General features: G+C 47.2%; 1 protein-coding gene across 1 annotated transcript in view; it reads left to right on the top strand.

The window, feature by feature from the left end:
• Positions 1-22,280, top strand: part of AKAP10 (A-kinase anchoring protein 10) — a 57,960-nt gene that overhangs the window by 14,901 nt on the left and 20,779 nt on the right. The window contains exons 3-6 of the mRNA XM_069761062.1: positions 670-858; positions 3,794-4,345; positions 18,909-19,007; positions 20,842-20,926. Coding sequence (XP_069617163.1) covers positions 670-858; positions 3,794-4,345; positions 18,909-19,007; positions 20,842-20,926 — 925 coding nt within the window. The remainder of the gene's footprint in view (positions 1-669; positions 859-3,793; positions 4,346-18,908; positions 19,008-20,841; positions 20,927-22,280) is intronic.

Genomic DNA, 22,280 nt, shown 5'->3' with positions numbered 1-22,280 from the left:
GGCAGCATCAAGAGTAAAAAGTTGGTCACACTTGTCAAACACTATGCTTGGCAAGTGTGACCAACCTGTCAATCAGTTTTCCAAGTGATGCTACAGATCGCTTGGAAAACGCTAGCATTCTGCAAACTAATTACGCTTGTAAAACGCTAGTGTTTAGCGGGAAAACGCATGCCAATTCCGCATGCGATATACCCGCAGCAGGAGTTGCGGAATTGCCGTGGAAATTTTTGCGGCAATTCTGCAACGTGTGCACATAGCCTAAATGTGAGACTTGGTAAGTTTGCCCCATTGTATGTAAAACACTGTAGAATATATTTGCGGTATACAAGAAAGCATAATAAAATAAGCATAATAATATACCCTGTGACACCAGCTAGCTCCTGTGACATGCACGACGTCATTATACTATTGCACTTAATTTTACCTGTTATCTCTTGGTTGCAAACTTCACAAAAAAATCAGTATTTGCCTCCTAATGTATCTTTTAAGTGGAATTGGTGGAGCTTTCTGACTGCATTTCTTGTAGAATTTGTTTTTCTTAAGCACCCAAGAATATAATGGCATTATCATTTTGATCAGGCAGAATAAAAAAGATATATCTTTTTATTTTTATATGTCCGAGTTGTATAAGTTTTTATAAAACTGATTAACATTTTTGTTTCTCTTTAGAAATTAAAACGGCACCAGTACATTCCCCATCAAGAAGTCCAAAAAATAATGCTTTGCTGGAGGCTGCTGGACCAAGCCATGTGGCTATCAATGCCATATCGGCCAATATGGACTCGTACTCAAGTAGTCGCACCGCTGCTCTTAAAAAGCAGCCAACTCACATGGAAGCCACACATTTTGGAGACCTTGGTAAGAGGCGGATTTCGTCAGACCTTCTCAATGCACATGTCTCATAGTTTGGCTGAGCGTGCATGCTCTCTTGGTGGAGAGCGGGGAATAAGCTGCTACCTCAACAAAGGATCAGCCATGGAAAAGTCTAACATGAACATGCTTGACCCTTTCTTGACCAAAAAATTTGCTATTGGGGGGGAAAGAGACAAATCTCTCCCATACATATTAGTCATTCTACCTCACCAAAATTGGTTGAAATGACACTTGCCTAATGTGTATGGCCACCTTTAAAGAGCTTTTCCATTACTAAACTAAGCCAGGTTTTTAAAGGGAATCTGTCACCCCATAATTCGCCTATAAGCTAAGGCCACCGGCATCAGGGGCTTATCCACAGCATTCTGTAATGCTGTAGATAAGCCCCCGATGTATCCTGAAAGATAAAAAAAAAAGTTTGATTATGCTCACCCAGGGGCGGTCCGGGTCCACGCCTCCCATCTTCATGCAATGACGTCCTCTTCTTTGCTTCCTGCCGCGGCTCCTGCGCAGGCGTACTTTGTCTTTCCTGTTGAGGGCAGAGTAAAGTACTGCAGTGCGCAGGCGCCGGGCCTCTCTGACCTTTCCCGGCAGGAAGCAAAGAAGAGGACGTCATCGTATGAAGATGGGAGGCGCTCATCAGACCGGACCAGACCGCCCCTGGGTGAGTATAATATAACTTGTTTTTCTTATCTTTCAGGATACATCTGGGGCTTATCTACAGCATTGCAGAATGCTGTAGATAAGCCCCTAATGCCGGTGGCCTTAGCTTATAGGCGAATTTTGGGGTGACAGATTCCCTTTAAGTTATCCCTTATCCATAGGTAAGGGAATAATTTACTCATTGCTACGTGTGTTATACCTGGGTTAAAGCACTCGCTTATATCCAGCGGTCACCTAGAAAATCAATGATGCACAGTTGCAAATGTTCGCCTTTGGCTGCATTTATTATTGGTGGTCACATCAGTCAGCCATAGCAATCAGGAAGTTATCTCCTATCCAATGTATAACGGATAACTTACAAACTACGTAAAAACCCCATGAAAAAGTTTTCCTTTTACAAGGGTTTCATTTAGAATATGATAAACATGGCGCTTGTGATATAATTCAAGGTGCAGCTATCCTTCATATGTCAGGACGGCTGCACACTGATGAAACAGAGCTCGAGGCGACTCTCAGCTGTCAGAGGAGCTGCTTCATAAGCACTTGTTTCTCAGCTGAGGAGCAGCACTGATGTGAGATGAAATAAATCTTTTCACTAAGTGAGTATAACAGGGAAGGAGAGGATTTCTCCAGCTCCAGTGCACAGTCAGTGTGAAAAGACTTATTCCATATCACATCAGTGTTGCTCCTCGTCGGAAATGGGTATCCTCTGACAGTTGAGATACGTCTCGAGCTCTGTTTTATCAGTCTGCATCTGTCCAGACCTGTCACTAGGACGGGGCAGTGTGAATTGTCACAGGCGCCATGTTTCTTGCACAGGCTGTCGGCTCAGAAAGAATGCTCAAACTATGTGCTCAATGCATCCTTGGCGTGGCCAAGCAGTCCACTGCATCTTCCCACCTAATTTGTTTTTTTTCAGTCTACACCCATCTCTTCTTTTATTGATGTCTCTGAGTTCATAGGGCCAGAGTAGGTAGATAGATGGGAAGGTGCACCTAAATATTGGACCTCACCAAAGGTGCACTAGGCGCCTGTACGTGTTATGAACGGTCATTCTGTGCTGACAGTCCATTTAAGGAGGAAAAAGTCTAAAATAAAGTAGACCATATTAACCCTTTGTTTCCTTTTGCCACTCTGGTGGGCTTGGCCAGTTCTGCTACCTCTCGCAGTAATTAGATGCTATCCATGTGAATTTGATCGCTGCTGCCAGTCACTAGTAGCAGTCAGGTGGACCTCTCATCACGGCAAAGAATAAGCAGTGATGGTCAGGGCCCGCCGCAGCGGGTGATCACATTGGTGATCATGGCTTACTTCCTACTTTGTTATTTTATACTATATCCTTCTCATGGCCAATTGTCTTGAAATACCAGAAAACCCCGCTCATAGCCATATAGTGCTGAGAGTAACGCGTGGGTCACGTCACGCACTCGGGTGCTTTTCTGTTTGGCTCTTGCAGTTTAGTTTGTTACTGTTAAGTTTATAAACTTATGTCTGAGCATAAATAAATGGCAAACTACGGATTAGCTGGTGGCACGTTTACATTTGGAAGCAAGTGTGTATATACCATATTTTTCGGACTAAAGGATGCATTTTTTAACAGGAAAAAGTTATTCCAAAGTGTGTGTCTTATAGTCCTGAGGCAGCTTCTTGTGATGGAGGAGAACACTGATACCGGGTCCTTCCCGATCACAGAGCCCTTTCTCTCCTCCTGCCGTACACTCATCTATGTGGTCGGTGCAGAGCAGGAGAGGAGGCTGCAGGAGCTGTGCAGCTGAAGGACCTTCTGCACGAGTAATTGCAGGACCTTCCAGGTCAAGTGACCGCGTTAATCAAGCGGAAGGTTCTGCAAGTACTCTTTCAGCCTCCATACAGGTCCCGATCAGGAACTGCGAGATGTGGTAATGTATAGTGTGTGTGTGCGCGCAAGTAAATGTGCTTGCAGCAGAGTAGTGTGTGTCTATATGTGCCTGTAGCAGAGCCGTGGATGCCTGCAGGCATGTAGCAGAGCCGTGTGTGTATAATACACACTGCAGAGAGACACTAACAATTGGTTTTGTTACCTCTCTGTTTTACCCTAGTACATTACAATTAGTGATAACCCCTCTACTTTACACCACTAGGGAAGTTTTAATTAATAGGGAAATGTTTTTCCTGTTTTTTTACTGTATAAACCTGGGGTGTGTCTTATGGTAAGGTGCGTCTTATAGTCTGAAAAATACGGTAGTTTTATTTCCTTTTCCTTTGTATTTTCCTCCAGGCCGGTCATGTCTAAACTACGAGTCCCAAGATGCAAAGTCAAGTCTTTCAAAAACTCTCGAACAAGTTCTACAAGACAATGTGGCTCTCCCTTATTTTATTCAGTTTATGGAGCTCCGCAGGATGGAACATTTAGTCAAGTTCTGGCTGGAGGCCAAAAGTTTTAACTCCACAACCTGGTCCAGAATTAGAGCGTTCAGTCTAAATACAGTCAAGCACAGCACTTTGGCAGAGCCCGTGTCCCCATCTCCAAGGCGGCCAGATCAGTCAGCAACATCTCCTCCGGCTTCTGCTTGTCAGCAGGCCCAGGATTGCTCTAAAGTTCCACAACATACGTCCAGGTTGAAAGTGCTACGTTCTGAAGCCAATCCACGCAGTGCTTCACTTCAATCACAGACTAAGCAGACGATGGGAAGCACACCAACGATACAGCTAGAACTGTCTAAGGATGACACATTACTCCCCCATGAGCAGTCTTCCAAGCTTAATGCATCGAACAGGGACAGCCCGAGACATGAGGGGCTAGCTGACATGTCCCAGAAATTAATGAAAAGTAAGTCAATTATTTCCAGACATATACCGTATATACTCGAGTATGAGCCAACCTTAGTATAAGCCGAGGCCCCTAATTTTGCCACAAGAAACTGGGAAAACTTTTTGACTCTAGTATAAGCCTAGGTTGGGAAATGCAGCAGCTGCTGATAAATTTCAAAAATAAAAATAGATACCAATAAAAGTAAAATTAATTGAAACATCAGTAGGTTAAGTGTTTTTGAATATCCATATTGAATCAGGAGCCTCATATAATGCTCCATACAGTTTATGATGGCCCCATAAGATGCTCCATACAAAATACGCCCCATATAATGCTGCACAAAGTTTAATGATGGCCCCATAAGATGCTCCAAAGAATAATATGCCCCATCTAATGTTCCATAAAAGTTGATGACCCCATAAGATGCTCCATAGAATACTATGCCCCACATGCTGCTGCTGCGATTTAAAAAGAAAAAAAGGAATACTCCCTAGTGATGAGCGAGTGTACTCATTGCTCGGGTTTTCCTGAGCACGCTCGGGTGTCCTCCGAGTATTTGTGTTCAGAGATTTAGTTTTCATCGCCTCAGCTGAATGATTTACAGCTACTAGCCAGGCTGAGTACATGTGGGGGTTGCCTGGTTGCTAGGGAATCTCCACATGTAATCAAGCTGTCTAGTAGCCGTAAATCATTCAGCTGAAGCGATGAAAACTAAATCTTCGATCACTAACAAATACTCGGAGGTCACCCGAGTGTGCTCGGGAAAACCTGAGCAACTAATATACCCGCTCATCACTAATACTCACCTCTCGTCGCTGGGGGCCAGGTGCTGGTGTCCCGAGCAGGCGGGGACACCGGCGCGCTATGGGGGTCAGGTACCGGTGTCGCCACTGGCTCTGGCTCCTGTCACTTGCAATATTCACCTGTCCCCGTTCCACCGCCGCGCGCCGCTGTGTCTTCCGGGTCTCTACAGTGACTGTTCAGGCAGAGGGTGCACACGAAACACGTCATTGTGTCCTCTGACCTGAAGACGAGGAAGACCGAGCCCGGCGTTGGAACGGGGACAGGTGGATATCGTATGGCTCACCCTCTGCTGGCATGCTCCTTCCTGTGTCACATGGTACCGCTCATTAAAGTAATGAATATGCACGCCACGCCTATGGGCGTCCATATTCATTACTTTAATGAGCGGTACCACGTGTCCGCTGAACACAGGAAGAGATGCTGTGCCAGGACAACAGAGTGATGCAGAGAGGACTTGCAGCGATCACACGGGAGTGGGTGAGTATGATGTGACAGCCGCCGGCTCCTGCCGCTCCCCCGCCGACCCCCTGGGAGTATAAGCCGAGAGGGGCACTTTTAGCCTAAACAATGGGCTGAAAATCTCAGCTTATACTCAAGTATATACGGTTAATACTTTTTTTTAATGTTCTCTACACAACAAGCGGCAAACGTTTATGAAGGTGGTCTCTCAGATATATTGCTCTTCACAATGTATTTATGAATGGTTTCTTATTTGCATTAATGGTCATTAAATGCTCTGCACGATTTCCAGCTTTTGAGGATCTAAGGAGGTATAATGTAAATGTCGTTAGTAGCTAAAAGAAACAATCTTGGGACAAACATTATGTAGAAGAGGCTGAACATCAATGTTTATGATCCAGATCTACTTCCCTAACCCCTTTTTAACCTTAGATGTACTATACCGTCGAAGTGACCTGGGCCCTTATGACCATCGACTGGATAGTACGTCATATGCGATCAGCCACTTCACGGGGGGAGCCCGGCCGGTTGTCAGCTGATTATCACAGCTAACATCCGGCACTATGTGCCAGGAGCTGTCACGGACTGCTCCCGGCACTTTAACCTCCGGAACACTGCGACCAAACAAGATCGCAGCGTTCCAGTGGCATAGGGAAGCATCGCGATGTGATTGCGTTGTTCCGAGGGTCTCCTCCCTGCAGGCCCCCGGCTACAAGATGGCCGCGGGGTCCTTCCGGGTCCTGCAGGGAGGTGGCTTGTCAGTGCCTGCTGAGAGCAGGCGCCGGCAAGCCTCCTGCACTGCCTGTCAGATCGCTGACCTAACACAGTGCTACACTGTGTAAAAATGTTTAAAAAATAAATAAATAAATGTTGTTCCAATAAATGCATTTCTTTATGTAAATTAAAAAAAATCAATAAAAGTACACATATTTAGAATCGCCCAGTCTGTAACAACCCGACCTATAAAACTGTCCCACTAGTTAACCCCTTCAGTGAACACCTTAAAAAAAACGCGGCAAAAAACAATGCTTTATCATCATACTGCTGAACAAAAAGTGGAATAACACGCAATCAAAAAGACAGATATAAATAAACATGGCTTTGCTGAAAACATCTTGTCCTGCAAAAAAACGCACAGCCACATAGCATCATCAGCAAACAACTAAGTTATAGCCCTCAGAATAAAGCGATGCAAAAACTATTTTTCTCCTTCGCCTCATTGGGGGACACAGACCGTGGGTGTATGCTGCTGCCACTAGGAGGCTGACACTCAGTGATACAAAGAAAGTTCTCTCCTCCCCTGCAGTACACACCCTCCTGCTGGCTCCCAGCTCCTCCCCTGCAGTACACACCCTCCTGCTGGCTCTCAGCTCCTCCCCTGCAGTACACACCCTCCTGCTGGCTCCCAGCTCCTCCCCTGCAGTACACACCCTCCTGCTGGCTCTCAGCTCCTCCCCTGCAGTATACACCCTCCTGCTGGCTCCCAGCTCCTCCCCTGCAGTACACACCCTCCTGCTGGCTCTCAGCTCCTCCCCTGCAGTATACACCCTCCTGCTGGCTCCCAGCTCCTCCCCTGCAGTATACACCCTCCTGCTGGCTCTCAGCTCCTCCCCTGCAGTATACACCCTCCTGCTGGCTCTCGGCTCCTCCCCTGCAGTATACACCCTCCTGCTGGCTCTCGGCTCCTCCCCTGCAGTATACACCCTCCTGCTGGCTCTCAGCTCCTCCCCTGCAGTATACACCCTCCTGCTGGCTCTCGGCTCCTCCCCTGCAGTATACACCCTCCTGCTGGCTCTCGGCTCCTCCCCTACAGTATACACCCTCCTGCTGGCTCTCGGCTCCTCCCCTGCAGTATACACCCTCCTGCTGGCTCTCGGCTCCTCCCCTGCAGTATACACCCTCCTGCTGGCTCTCAGAGAACCAGTTCTTGCTTAGTGTCTGTAGGAGGCACACGGGTCTGGTTCAGACCCCAACGTTTTTATTTTACTTTTTACTTTTCTGTAAATTTTTATTTTTTAATTAACGGAGTGAAGGGGGCGACGGATCCTTTCAAGGTTCCGATCTCCCCCGAACCATCAACAGGCGAGCATGGCGAGTATACCTCCCCGTATCCTCTCCTGCAACGTGGGAAGCCATGCCTGAGCTCACTTCAGGGGCGACGGTTCCTTCGGTCCCGATCTTCCCACACCAGCAGCAGGCGACCACATGGAGTGTCGCCTCCATGTATTCTCTCCTGGAGCCAGGCTTATAGCTGGACAACTGGCCCTGTCCACCCAAGGGCTGAACTCCGTGGATGTACAGAGACCCCTCTCTTTGGCGTCCGAGCAGCCCCCACTGTACCACCACTGTTAAAGCGGATGGCACAAGGAGGCAGACGGTTCTTCTCCAGCCCCCTAACAAAGGGATGGTGGATTGAGGTTTATCCCTGCACCGTCCACGCTGCAATACCCGACCTTCAGCAGGACAGTAGAGCGCATACGCTTTCCTCGGCGCTGAAACCCAGTCATCGCGGCGGCTCCATGCCGGGATGCACACTGATGGTGAGTGGATCCAGTCAGCGATGGGCCTCTGCAGTGGGATATTCACATGCTGACAGGCAGCCTCAGCTTCCCTGTGGCCCACCTCCCTGAGGTAACGCTCCGGCCGGCTGCAAAAATGTAGCCTCCTGCTTTGGCCGATGTGTAGGCCGCATCCTGGAAGCCGCGCCCGCACTATGGCGCGCTAAGACTGCTCCGCCCACCTTTCCTGGCGCTTCTTCCCTGGCACGGGAGCGATCGCTTCCCTCGGCGATTCTGGTGTTGCTCACGCCGGCTACAGAAATTTAGGCCCCGGCTTGGGCCTATTCATGGAAGTCACCAGGCTCCGCCCACATAGCGGTTGTGGCTTCGCCCACTAAATTGGCGCCTCTCGCTCTCTGCGAGAGTTTTCTAACTCTGCAACTCCCGGTGGCCATCTTGGTCCACCCTGCCAGCACACACACATGGGCTATGGTTTTGCATTAAAGGGGCACAACGACTCTGCAACCGAGTAAGGAAGTACTGCATAAAGGTACAGGATATCAGTACCAGTATTCCTGGTCTTAAAGGTACATGACCAGTATTCCCCAGTCTTAAAGGCACATGACCCGTATTCCCTAGTCTTAAAGGCACACGACCAGTATTCCGTGGTCTTAAGGGCACATGACCAGTATTTCCTGGTCTTAAGGCTACATGACCAGCATTCCCTGGTCTTAAAGGCACATGACCAGTCCGAAGCTGGTCACCCTAAATGAGCTCAGGAGCCCTCCGCCGCCGATCCCAGATTATCCCAGAGTACCTAGTTCCCTGAGTGGGCTTCGTCACTGCTGCAACCCATGGATTCTCTGACAAGAGATTGAATCCTTCCGTGAACCCTCTGTGGCTCGGAGTGATCGCAGGACCAATATAGATGGTCCCTTTCCTTCATGCGAGCCGTTGGCTAGCAGGAGCCGCAAGTTTTCTAGAAACGTAGAGGCGTCTAGAAACGTACACGCGCCTAGAAAATGGAAGTTTCATTTCCTGATACCTCATCAGTGATTTGCTGAGAACAAGTCTCTGAATATGGATCGGATATTGCCTTGGTTCTGGACTCATCAGAACTTCAGAAAAGAATGGATTTGCCTATTTATAACATCAACCAATCTCTGTAGATTGAGGAGGACTTCAGTTCTACTCTAGATCACGCAGCGTCCCTCATGAGGAAACTAAACTCCCTCGCAGAGCATTTACCATTCACCAGGTAGCGTCTGGATAAGCGATCCACTGGACAGAAACCTCTGCAAGCGCAGTATCCTTTTTTCAGCCAATATGCAAACACGCTGGGTGTCCACTCCACGTATACCCACCTAAGATGTGCGATGCCATGCCTGGTCTGATTCTTAAGGGCGACTGGTCCTTTTAAAAGGCACCGATCTCCTCACACCATTAATAGACAAGCATATGAAGTGTCACCTCTATGTATCCTCTTCTACAGCCAGGCCTAACGCCGGACAACCAGCCCTGTCCACCCAGGGACCTTAACTCTGTGGATGTACAGAAGCTCCCTTTTTGGTGTTCAAACACCCCCTCTGCATCTCCGCTATTTAGCAAATGATGCAAGAAGGAGGACGATCCCTCTCCACTTCCCTGTTAAGAGGATGGTGGATCGAGGGTTCATCATTTTATCTCCGCACCTTCCAAAAAGAGCGGTGATAGTAAGACCGTTTTTTCTACACCTTCTGCATGAAGCCGCACATTCTGCCACTTGGCATATTTACCGGGTAGAATCTCCTGTGGTATACCTACCAGAATCCCTGCCCGATGGATCATCAATTAAAAATACAACGGACTGTCAGATACCATATCTACCTTATTTTCCGGCGTATAAGACAACTTTTTAACCCCTAAAAATCTTAAGTCGGGGGTCGTCTTATACGCCGGGTGTCGTCTTGTACGCCGGGTGCAGACCATACATATGGTGGGTGGGGGGGGAGTGGTCCCGATGACGAAGAGGGGGCGTCTCACAGGAAAGTGTAAGTGGAGTATCCCCCACTACCTCATTGTAGCAGCGTGGGGTCTTTGTGCTGGAGAGCAGCGGCGGCTGCTCCTCTTTGTGACGCGTGGGTGCTGTGGGGCGGCGTATCTTCGTGTAGCGTCAGGGCTCTGTGCTGTGGGGCGGCGGCGTATCTTCGTGCAGAGTCGGGGCTCCTCCGGCATTTCCCAATTCCTCAAAGCCTGGAGGCACCGGCAGCTCCATTGCTGCGATGGGGTGGCCTCCGGGAAAATGGCCGCTGGGGTAGCGCATGCTCAGATTCAGATCTCGTCCCGAGATCTCGGGAGACGAGATCTGAATCTGAGCATGCGCCGCCTCCAGCGGCCATTTTCCCAGAGGCCACTGCATCGCAGCAATGGAGCTGCCGGTGCCTCCGGGCTTTGAGGAAATGCTGGAGGAGCCCCGACGTTGCACGAAGATACGCCGCCCCACAGCACAGAGCCCTGACACTGCACGAAGAGGAGCCGCCGCCCCACAGCACCCACGCGGCACAAAGAGGAGCAGCTGCCGCCGCTCCCCAGCGCAGAGACCCCACGCTGCAGCTACAATGAGGTAATGGGGGATACTCCTCTCACACTTTCCCGTGAAACGCCCGCTCTTTGTCATCGGGACCACTCCCCCCCCCCCCCCCCCCAAAAGTCACATTAGTCACCGGCCCTATAAGACGACACATGGCATATAAGAAGACATCCCCCCCCCCCGACTTTTAAAATTTTATATTTTAACTGGAAAAGTTGTGGGGTCGTCTTATACGCCCAGTCGTCTTATACGCCGGAAAATACGGAAGTTCGTTCCATCTTGCGGCCTCCAGTTCAGCGCTCTACCCTTCTTTAGCCGCCACAAGGGTTGCTAGAGCAATGGTCTCTTGGTCAGAGACCTTAACTATTTTGATTTCCTATAGACTCAACCAGCAGTGCATCAGTTGTCCAGGACGGTCTAGATCTAAGGGATCTTGGTTCCAAAATGGGGACCGAAAAGTAAGACCGACCCTGAACCTCAAACTTTCCCCCCTTCTTCGGATGGAGTTCCTCCGCTCAGCCATCACTTCAACGGAAAAAGGGTGGAGTTTCTGGCATCCACCGACTTTCAGGATGCTTACCTTCACATTCCTGTGTTTTCCCCTCTTCAAAAATTCCTTCGCTTTCCCTTTAGTGAACAGCATTTTCAAATCACAACCTTGTCCTTCGGCCTTGCTACTGCACCCAGTGTTCGCAGGGGTTATGGCGGCTGTCACGTTCCTCTTGCACCCTAGAGTTGTGGTCGTCCTGCCCTATCTGGTCGACTTTCTAGCCGCTCTTCCAGCCCTGCGCTGAGTCGTCTATATCTCTTGCTATACCCTCTCTCTCCTGGGCTGGTAGCTAAACTTAAGGTACCGTCACATTAAGAGACGCTGCAGCGATATAGACAACGATGCCGATCGCTGCAGTGTCGCTGTGTGGTCGCTGGAGAGCTGTCACACAGACAGCTCTCCAGCGACCAACGATGCTGAGGTCCCCGGGTAACCAGGGTAAACATCGGGTTATTAAACGCAGGGCCGCGCTTAGTAACCCGATATTTACCCTGGTTACCTAAAAAAACAAACACTACATACTTACATTCCGGTGTCTGTCGCGTCCCTCGCAGTCAGCTTCCCGCACTGTGAGCGCCGGCCGGCCGTAAAGCAGAGCACAGCGGTGACGTCACCGCTGTGCTTTACGGCCGGCGCTCAGTCAGTACAGGAAGCTGACTGCGAGGGACGCGACAGACACCGAAATGTAAGTGTGTAGTGTTTTTTTTTTTTTTTTTTTTTTTTTTTTTTAGGTAACCAGGGTAATTATCGGGTTACTAAGTGCGGCCCTGCGCTTAGTAACCCGATGTTTACCCTGGTTACAAGTGAGGACATCGCTGAATCGGCGTCACACACGCCGATTCAGCGATGTCAGCGGGTGATCCAGCGACGAAATAAAGTTCTGGCCTTCTAGCTACGACCAGCGATCTCACAGCAGGATCCTGATCGCTGCTGCGTGTCAAACACAACGATATCGCTGTCCAGGACGCTGCAACGTCACGGATCGTTATCGTTCTAAAGTCGCTCAGTGTGAAGGTACCTTTAGACAAGTTTTTCTCTCATTTCCAGCCCAGCAGATATCCTTTTTTGAGGATGATCTGGGAATCTTCCAGAAGGTTGGTAATTCTCCCTTGAGACAAGACCGAGGCCCTTCAACAGGGAGCTTGCGCACTTGTTCACTCATCCCCTCATTCCATTCGGTTTGCTAGGAGGGTTCTGAGGTAAATGTGTGACGACAATGGAAGCGTTTTCCTTCGCTTCTCTCGTTTTCTGCATGTCCATAAGGCTTTCAGAGGGTAGTCTCTGAGCTCCTTCCTCATCCAGGGGAGATCCTTTCTCCCGGTTCAATGGTTATTAGTGACTACCGATGCCAGTCCTCTTCTCCTGATCATTGTTCTGGGGATCCGAACGGTACGGCTAGTTCTACGGCAGGTCCACTGCCTTCTGGCGGGTCATCCAATCCGTTTCAATCGGACAATCCCATGTCTGTCCCATACGTCAGTCATCTAGCAGGTACCAATGGTCAGGCGTCATGGCCAAGGTACCTCACGTTCTCTGTTGGGCCACGATATTTCATTTGGTGATCTCTGCACTACACATCTCAGGAGTAGAACTCTGGGCGGCGGACGCTATCAGGGTCCCGCCTCATGTGAGTGGGAACTTCACTCAGAAGTCTTCCATCAGATCTGTCTTCTCTGCAGATGGCGTCCAGACTGAACGCCAATGTACTATAAGTTCATGGTTCGGCCTCCAAGTCCAAAGGCCATCGCAGTGCATGCTCTGGTCCTTCCATGGTACCAGTTTCCTTCACCCCTCTTCCACTACTTCCGAGATCTTTTCGCAAGCAGGAAGGGCCCCAGTGATCCTGGGAGATCCGCACTGACCATGTCAGGTTTTTCTCGTTTGCGGAACTAGTATTTTTCCATCTTATTGCAACAAGACTGCAAATATGTACTGCAAATATGTACAAGGAGTCTTCACATGTGGTTCTTCCCTATCGCATACCGTTAGATCTTTGGGACCTTAATGATCCTGGGAGTCTTACAGTAGACCCCTTTTGATCCGAACAGACTTTACTATCAGGGAAGGTCGCCCCTTTTTTCTCTGCGATCTCCTCATCCTGATGAGTCTTCGGAGCTAGCCCCTCTGTTCTTTCAGACCTTTTTCCCTTATTACCATCAAGGCAAGGTTACCCACAGGCCATCCCCGTCCCTTGTTACCAAGGTTTTATTGTATTCCCACAGTTATGAGGGCATCGTTCTTCCCTCATCTCTTTCCGCACCAGTCCACATAACGGAATGGGTTCCCCATAATCTGAACGTGGTGAGTGCTCTCAGTAGGTGCGTCTCGAGGACGGCATCCTTCCGAAGGTTGGACACTTGATTTGGGCTACCTCACTGTAAGAGAACGGCTTCCTGACGGTTTCATCGGCCATGTTAGCTTGGTGGATTTGTTACACCATCTAGGAGTCCTATCTCCCTGTCTATCGAGGTTTCTTGGATTCTAGGCACCAGGCATCGGCACAGCACACCTGCAAGCTTGCGAGGTCGTCCAGTCCACATGCATTCTTGAAGCACTATAATTCCCAGACTTCCACAGATGTGAGTCTGGGCAGGCGGACTCTGCAGGCCGCGGTGTCGCACTTGTAAGTAGCGGTTACACAGGGCCTGATCTGATGTTGTCCCCACCCAGGGACTGATTTGGGACGTCCCATGGTCTGTGTCCCCCAATGAGGCGTTGGAGAAATAGGGATTTTTGTGTACTCACCGTAAAATCCTTTTCTCAGAGCCATTCATTGGGGGACATAGCTCCCACCCTGTTATGTGCTTGTTTTATAATTTAACATGCTATACTCTCATATATAATGTGACATGTTATATGCTCATATATTGTTTATTGATTTCCTACTGCTTTTGCACCGAACTGGTTAGCTGAGAGCCAGCCGGAGGGTGTATACTGCAGGGGAGGAGCTAACTTTCTTTGTATCACTTGGTGTCAGCCTCCTAGTGCCAGCAGCATACACCCACGGTCTGTGTCCCCCAATGAGGCGAAGGAGAAAAGGATTTTATGGTAAGTACACAAAAATCCCTATTTTGCAATAAATAGTGTCTTTTAGTGTGTGACAGCTGCCAAACAAAAACCCGCTATAAATAGTAAATCAAACCCCCCTTTATCACTGCCTTAGTTAGGGACAAATAATAAAATAAAAAATGTATTTATTTCCATTTTCCCATTAGGGTTTTGGTTAGGGTTGGGGCTAAAGTTAGGGTTAGTGTGTTGGGGTTAGGGGTGTGTTGGGGGTGTGGTTAGAGTTGGGATTAGGGTTAGGGGTGGGTTAGGGTTAGGGGAGTGTTGGGGTTAGGGTTGGGATTGGGGTTAGGGTTGGGATTAGGGTTAGGGGTGTGTTGGGGGTTAGGTTTGGAGTTAGAATTGGGAGGTTTCCACTGTTTAGGCACACCAGGGGCTCTGCAAACGCAACATGACGTCTGATCTCAATTCCATCCAGTTCTGCGTTGAAAAAGTAAAACTGCGCTCCTTCCCTTCCAAGCTCTGCCGTGTGCCCAAACAGTGGTTTACCCCCACATATGGGGTATCAGCGTGCTCAGGACAAATTGTACAACAACTTTTGTGGTCCAATTTCTCCTGTTACCCTTGGTAAAACAAAACAAATTGGATCTGAATTAATTTTTTTGTGAAAAAAGTTAAATGTTCATTTATTTTTTTTTTAAACATTCCAAAACCTGAAGGGTTAATAAACTTCTTAAATGTGGTTTTGAGCACCTTGAGGGGTCCAGTTTCTAGGATGGTGTCACTTTTGGGTATTTTCTATCATATAGACCCCTCAAAGTGACTTCAAATGTGATGTGGTCCCTAAAAAACAAAACAAAATTGTGTTGTAAAAATGAGAAATCGCTGGTCAACTTTTAACCCTTATAACTCCCTAACAAAAAAATGTTGGTTCCAAAATTCTGCTGATGTAAAGTAGACATGTGGGAAATGTTACTTATCAAGTATTTTGTGTGATATCTCTCTGATTTAAAAGCATGAAAATTCAAAGTTGGAAAATTGCGAAATTTTCTAAATTTTCACCAAATTTCCGTTTTTTCCCCCCACAAATAAACGCAGGTAATAGCAAATAAATTTTACCACTACCATGAAGTACAATATGTCACGAGAAAACATTGTCAGAATCACCGGGATCCGTTGAAGCGTTCCAGAGTTATAATCTCATAAAGGGATAAATTGGCCCGGTCATTAATGTGCAAACCACCCTTGGGGGTAAAGGGGTTAAATGATCGTCAACTACTTTTCAAAGCACTTGCTAATGGGAAAGTGTAATCAGAAAATAGCCTAGAGTTTAAATCATGTTTATATCTTGATTTTACCCCTCAAATATTTTTTTTTAATATAAAAATGACATCTATGTATGTAATATTTGCTTTTTATTTTTCTCTCGCTACTAGTTTATATACTAGAGTGCTAGTTTCACACTTCCTCATTTTTACTGAAGATTTTTCTTCGGTCTCATTACCCCCACAGACAGGATTACAATGAAAGATGGGTCCACGATTAGCAATAGGTGATGTCCGAGCTGATCTTCTCCAACACAATGATGTTATGCTCAGATTAGAAGCTCAGAAGGTTTCTAGAGCAAACATACGGTCTGCATTGCGAGCTTCGTTGAAGAGCCCGCATGTTTTCCAGCACAGCCCGCAGCATGTTAAATGCCGCTGTCCGACAGCAGCTTTTAATATGGCCTTTCTGGAAACGTGTCACTAATCCCGACCATGGAGCGCGGGCCCCTGTCACATGATTGCAGAGCGCCGATGGGTTGGTATGACATCGCGGGGTCTGCAGGAGACCCCTGTGGTTGTCACTGCCGCTATGCTATTAAAATATAAAAAGAATCCGTCAAAAGTGGTGCCTTTTTTTGTAAATTTTTTTTTTTTTATCTTTTAAAACTTTGTTTTTTTTCCCAGCACTTAAATAAAAAAGAACCCATGAATGTTTGGTATCTATGAACTCGTAATTAGGAGGGAATATTGTCGGCTCCTTCCTTATTCGGCAAGCTCTAGCTTTTATTGAAGTAGCTGCATCGGGAACCCGGATACCTGGAGCGCTCCGATAATAAGGTGTTCGGCACCGCAGCTGCATGTGTCGCGGCTGTGTCACTGTCACAATACATGCACGGAGAGCCTGTGTGTTGTGACGGTCACAGCCGCGACACATGCAGCTGCGGCACCGGACTTCTTATTATCGGAGCGCTCCAGGTATCCGGGTTCCCCCTGCAGCTTCTTCAGTAAAAGCTAGAGCTTGCCGAATAAGGATGGAGCCAACGATAGTCACTCATCGCTACTCATAATGATCTGGATAATCATAATGGCAGGTCAGTTTTGCAATTTAGTGAACATGGTAACAAAAAAAAACCCAAATGTGGAATTGCTCTTCTTTTGCAATTTCACCACACTTTGAATTTTTTTCTTGTTTTCCTGTACATTATTTGGTAAAACCAATGGTGTCTTTCAAAAGTACAACTTTTCCCGCGAAAAACAAGCCCTCGCATGGCCATATTAACCAAAAAATTAAAAAAAAGTTATAGCTGTGGGAAGAAAGGAAGCAAAAAGTGAAAACTGAAAACCCAAAGGTCGTGAAGGGGTTAACAAGCATTACTAACCTGCCCGGAGCCCCTCCTTTGATGAATGCTTCAGTGAGAAAATGTAATTTATTCCCCCTGTAGTTTCAATCATTTGGGCGGCTTGGGTGCAGAGCCAGTGTCCGGCCCGGGGGAGCAGTTATACGCTCTGTATACTCGGAGCGGTGACTGAACCCGCTGGTGGTGCTGGCGGAACATTGCCAGGGAAAATAAAGTTTTTCTCCCCGCAGCAGTGGTCTAAATGCGGGCGTCGGGTGGGTTATTAATGCTATTAACCTGCTGATTAACCCCACACCTGAAGTTTAATAGTGTTTTTTTTCTGGTGATTTGTTCCCTTTAAAATAGGCCTGATGGTTAGACCGAAAACTGCAGGATTTTGTATTTTTTTTAATATATTGATATAAGAAAATAAAATATAAAAGTTACTTGCATTCAATATGTAAACCTGATTTAAAAAATGAATAGATAATTTAGAGATAACACATTGCCTTTCGTGCATGTTTAAATGAGTTGGCCAAAGCTGCCATTTTCAACCTTGTAATATGTATGAGGACGTCCCGAATTGGATAGCGGTCAGAAGATTGGAGATCAGTCATCTAGCCCTGCAGGCCGAGAAGCCGCTTAAAGTCCATGAAATGACAAATAATACTAGAATGTTTTAAAATGACTAAGTATGATACAGTAACTCACCTTCCCAATCATCTGCTACCCTCTTCCAACACTTCAAGGGCCTGTAGGGTCTCAATACTTCTTACCCCTCTTCCAACACTTCCAGAGCCCATAGGGTCTCTATACTTCTTACCCCTCTTCCAACACTTCCAGGGCCCGTAGGGTCTCTATACTCCTTACCCCTCTTCCAACACTCCCAGAGCCCGTAGGGTCTCCATACTTCTTACCCCTCTTCCAACACTTCAAGGGCCTGTAGGGTCTCTATACTTCTTACCCCTCTTCCAGCACTTCCAGAGCCCGTAGGGTCTCTATACTTCTTAGCCCCTCTTCCAACACTTCCAGGGCCCGTAGATTCTCTATACTTCTGACCCCTTTTTCAACACTTCCAGAGCCCGCAGGGTCTCTATACTTCTTACCCCTCTTCCAACACTTGCAGAGCCCGTAGGGTCTCTATACTTCTTACCCCCTCTTCCAACACTTCCAGGGCCCGTAGGGTGTCTATACTTCTTACCCCTCATCCAACACTTCCAGGACCCGTAGGGTCTCTATACTTCTTACCCCTCTTCCAACACTTCCAGAGCACGTAGGGTCTCTATACTTCTTACCCCTCTTCCAACACTTCCAGAGCCCGTAGGGTCTCTATACTTCTTACCCCTCTTCCAACACTTCCAGGACCCGTAGGGTCTCTATACTTCTTACCCCTCTTCCAACACTTCCAGAGCACGTAGGGTCTCTATACTTCTTACCCCTCTTCCAGCACTTCCAGAGCCCGTAGGGTCTCTATACCCTACTCTATACTAATTGTGATGGCCTCTATGCTGGGAGACTTCAGACAAAGATGCAGTCAGTCAAGTGGGAGGCTGCAGCAATAGAGCTGGAGTGACCAAGGCTTCAGCCTCAGTTACATAGCAATTAAAATGCTGATTTCTCAGTATCAGAGGATCAGACTGGCCATGTAAAGGTATTTTAAAGGAGGTGGGTAAATTGTAGACATCCCTTGTATGTATAGAAGCTCATGGTGTAGGGGTCTTAATAAGGCACGGTCCTCAATGAGGTCCATAGAGTCAAGGGTGGGATATGGAAATTAGTTTTCCTGGTGAATCTTTGCCTTCAAAATGTAGATGCATTAAAAGGCTCCAGCAGTCAATGGAGCCGAGAGCCTTTCTCAGGTGTGCTGTAATCTTGGGTACTGGCCGCACAGACACAATATCTTCCCGACATTTGTGGGGCTTGTGATACGGCTCAAAAACAGAAATTGTGCAGAATAATTTGTGTGATCGTATTCATTCTGCATGTGCATCTGTGAGGCTGCAGTGGTCTCTGCACGTATCCCCCTATCACACCTTACTGCACATCCCAGACAGTGTTGTATCTAGGTTAACACCGCTCTTCTCTTACAGGTATAGAGCGCGACGCTGTTCACACCTTCACCAAATACATTTCTCCGGATGCTGCTAAGCCTATACCCATCAGTGAGGACATCAGGAGTGACATAGTAGGTGAGTGAGTGAGCGAGCCTAAGGATTGTTATTATTATTTTTTTAATCAAGATAATTTAGAAATCCAAAAATAAAAATATTTTTTTCTGTGATCAAAAGTTTCGGTTTTGCACTACAATCTCAGTGAATTTTCCACATGGATCCACTGTTAGTGTATGAAAGGCAATTTCTTATTGTTTAAGAAGTTATCTGTAATTAAAAAGGATAAAATAAAATAAAATGCAGTATATGCTATAATAAAAAACAATGCCGCATTCCTCACATGATCAGTCTCTCAGCAGTATCCACTACTTGATTTTCCTGTCACAAAGAGAGAAATCCACGTGATGCTCCGGCCAATCACTGCTGGCAAATATATCTGGCTAGTGATTGGCTTCAGCGGTCATGTGGACGGATCTCCGTACGAGAAATTGGGAGGGATCTTGGTAATTTCTTACTTCCTGCTAGCTAATTATTATTACATCTGATTAAGAATCTGATAAGCTGCAGTGGTGTCGCCAATGCAGCATACCGGGCTGTGTGGAGGCTCAGGATCGCGGCAGTCTGTCATAAAACTACCATTAGTCTGTATCGCTGCTAAAAGCAATGTAATGATGCACGTCAATCAACCGCAAGGCAACAAGCTGACCACCATCATTGTGTTTTCTGATTCAGACCCCTCAGACAGACATTTTTTTTTTCTTTTGGCTTAACAAAATGATGAGGGTCCCATATCTGGAATCTCTTTTGATAGTGGCCATATATTAGGCCGGGCTTATTTCAGTCTCTATACCAGGGCTGTGGAGTCGGAGTCAGAGCCCATTTTGGTGGAGTCGGTGAGTCTGAGTCGGAGATTTGGCTTACCGACTCCACAGCCCTGCTGTATACAGACCATAATGCCCGCACTGATCCTGGCTTTCCCATGCCAGCCTTATATGTGTCCGTGAGGTTGTAAGTAGATCGGGAGGCCTACGGTCAGTCCGGGAATTGCGGGTTTTGTATACGGACCATGAACTCAGCCATATTTAGAGCAGAGTGCCAAAGGATTATCTAGGGGGATATAAAACTGGACTGTCCCCTTGTGGTTTCTGTACAGATCTGCTCTACTATTAGCCAAAATACTAGAAACTTAGTTTGACCTGGGTGCGTTCTTGAGGAACGTTCTCCTTCTGCCTCTCCTTACTCCTCTCCGTAGTGATTGACAGCTGTCTGTGTGTATCAGCCTGGTAAGTACTGCAGTGGGCGACCAGCGCTAAAGGTACCTTCACACATAACGATTTCGTTAGCGATATCGTTGCTTTCTGTGACGTACCAACGATATCGTTAACAAAATCGTTACGCGTGACAGCGACCAACGATCAGGCCCCTGCTGGGAGATCGTTGGTCGCTGGGAATGATCAGGACCTTTTTTTTGGTCGCTGATCACCCGCTGTTATCGCTCTGCTTTACGGCCGGCCGGCGCTTACACAGTGCAGGGAAGCTGACGCCGGGGGACAGACACCGGAATGTAAGTATGTAGTGTTTGTTTTTTTAACTTTTACAATGGTAACCAGGGTAAATATCGCGGCCCCGCGCTTAGTAAGCCGATGTTTACCCTGGTTACCTGGGGACTTCGGCATCGTTGGTTAGCGACCACACAACGACTAAACAGCGACGCTGCAGCGATCGGCATCGTTGTCTATGTCGCTGCAGCGTCGCTTAATGTGACGGTACCTTAACTTCATGAAGACACCATGTTCATAATCTATGGGTTTGTTGCACTTTGTTCTCTTTTCCTTCTTTTAAGCTAGACGAAGAGCAAACTCTCGCATCGGGTAGCATTGTCTGATGGCGGTCTATATGTTATTATTTGCAGCAAAGATCTGTGGTGAGGACGGACAAGTGGACCCCAACTGCTTTGTTACTGCACAGTCCATAGTATTTAATGCCATGGAGCAAGAGTAAGTTATCAATATTTTTTTAAGACTATTAAATATTCCCGCACACTGGTTGGTTTTATCTTCAGCTCTTGCATAAATGCCTGGTATCAGGAGGATACATTTTTCAAGTAGACTAAGCCATTAATAATTTTAAATGGGATTTATTGTCACCACCTTTTCCTGAGAGAGGGCATAAATACTAGTTTGGTGAGGGGTCTCGCGACCCCACTGATCAGCTGCAGTAAATCCTGGCATCAGCCAGATTTAAAGACTGACATTACGTACATGCCGATCAGACTGCTTGTGTCAGGAGACCGACTGGTGATCGGTACATCATAGACCATACTTGGGCCGAGATACACGAGTATGTGAAACCGGCATTACCTATATTAGTAGGTTAAAATGCTTTCATTGTTTTTTTTTTTTCTCATAGTAAAATATTTGGGAGTCACAGTCACTCCCATCATGGGTTCTCTTTTTATCATCCAAATTAAACAGATCCGTTTTCTAAGGCTATGTGCACACGTAGGAAAAGAGGTGCAGAATTTTCTGCACAAAATCCGCATCTCCTGGCAGAATCCGCAGATGCGGATTTGCCGTGGTTTTTGTGCGGATTTTGTGCGTTTTTATGCGGAATTGAAAGTGTTTTTTGCCACTGCGGATTTTTAACATGGAGGGGTGCAGAAACGCTGCAGATCCGCACAAAAGAAGTTACATGCACTTCTTTGAAATCTGCAGCAATTCCGCACTTTTTCCGCACCATCTGCACAGGTTTTTTTTTTATCCCATTGAATAACATTGTACTGCACATCACAGTGCGGATCCGCAGCAAATCCGCATCGTGTGCACATAGCCTAAGAGATTCTACCAGATCCCCTTAGTTATGGTGGGTCTTACAGGACTCCTTATTGGCTAGAATCACAAATGCAGTTTCTGTTCTAGTGTTGGAGTCCATTTTTAAGCCAAAGGTTGATCTAATAGTGATGGTAAATATATAATGTGATTCCAGCCTTAGTGTGTCTAGAATTGTGTGTCCAGGAAGACGCGTGTAGCAGAGCTGGATGAGAATAGTCAGCACATGGACTGTAAGTGTCCCTGTTATTGTAATGTGGTTACCTGGCTGTGTCCCCGGCTCCTCTTGAGTAGCCGGCCTGGCACGACGTCATTGCCACACTGTGACGCCTATGAGCCGTGGATGCCCTCAGGTAAGAGGCGGCTCTCGCCCAGCGACCAGAGTCATGGCTGATGGACCGGATCTAGCGGTAGCATTATCGGAGGTAGAACATGTTGCTATGTTAATAGCATTATGGGCTGAGCCAGATAACTAACCCAGCTATCTAAATGATAGAAGTGTATAGATCATAACACTTTTTTT

The sequence above is a fragment of the Ranitomeya imitator genome, chromosome 3, assembly GCF_032444005.1.
Source record: "Ranitomeya imitator isolate aRanImi1 chromosome 3, aRanImi1.pri, whole genome shotgun sequence".
Taxonomy (NCBI): Eukaryota; Metazoa; Chordata; class Amphibia; order Anura; family Dendrobatidae; genus Ranitomeya; species Ranitomeya imitator.
This window is presented reverse-complemented; position numbering and strand designations above follow the sequence as displayed.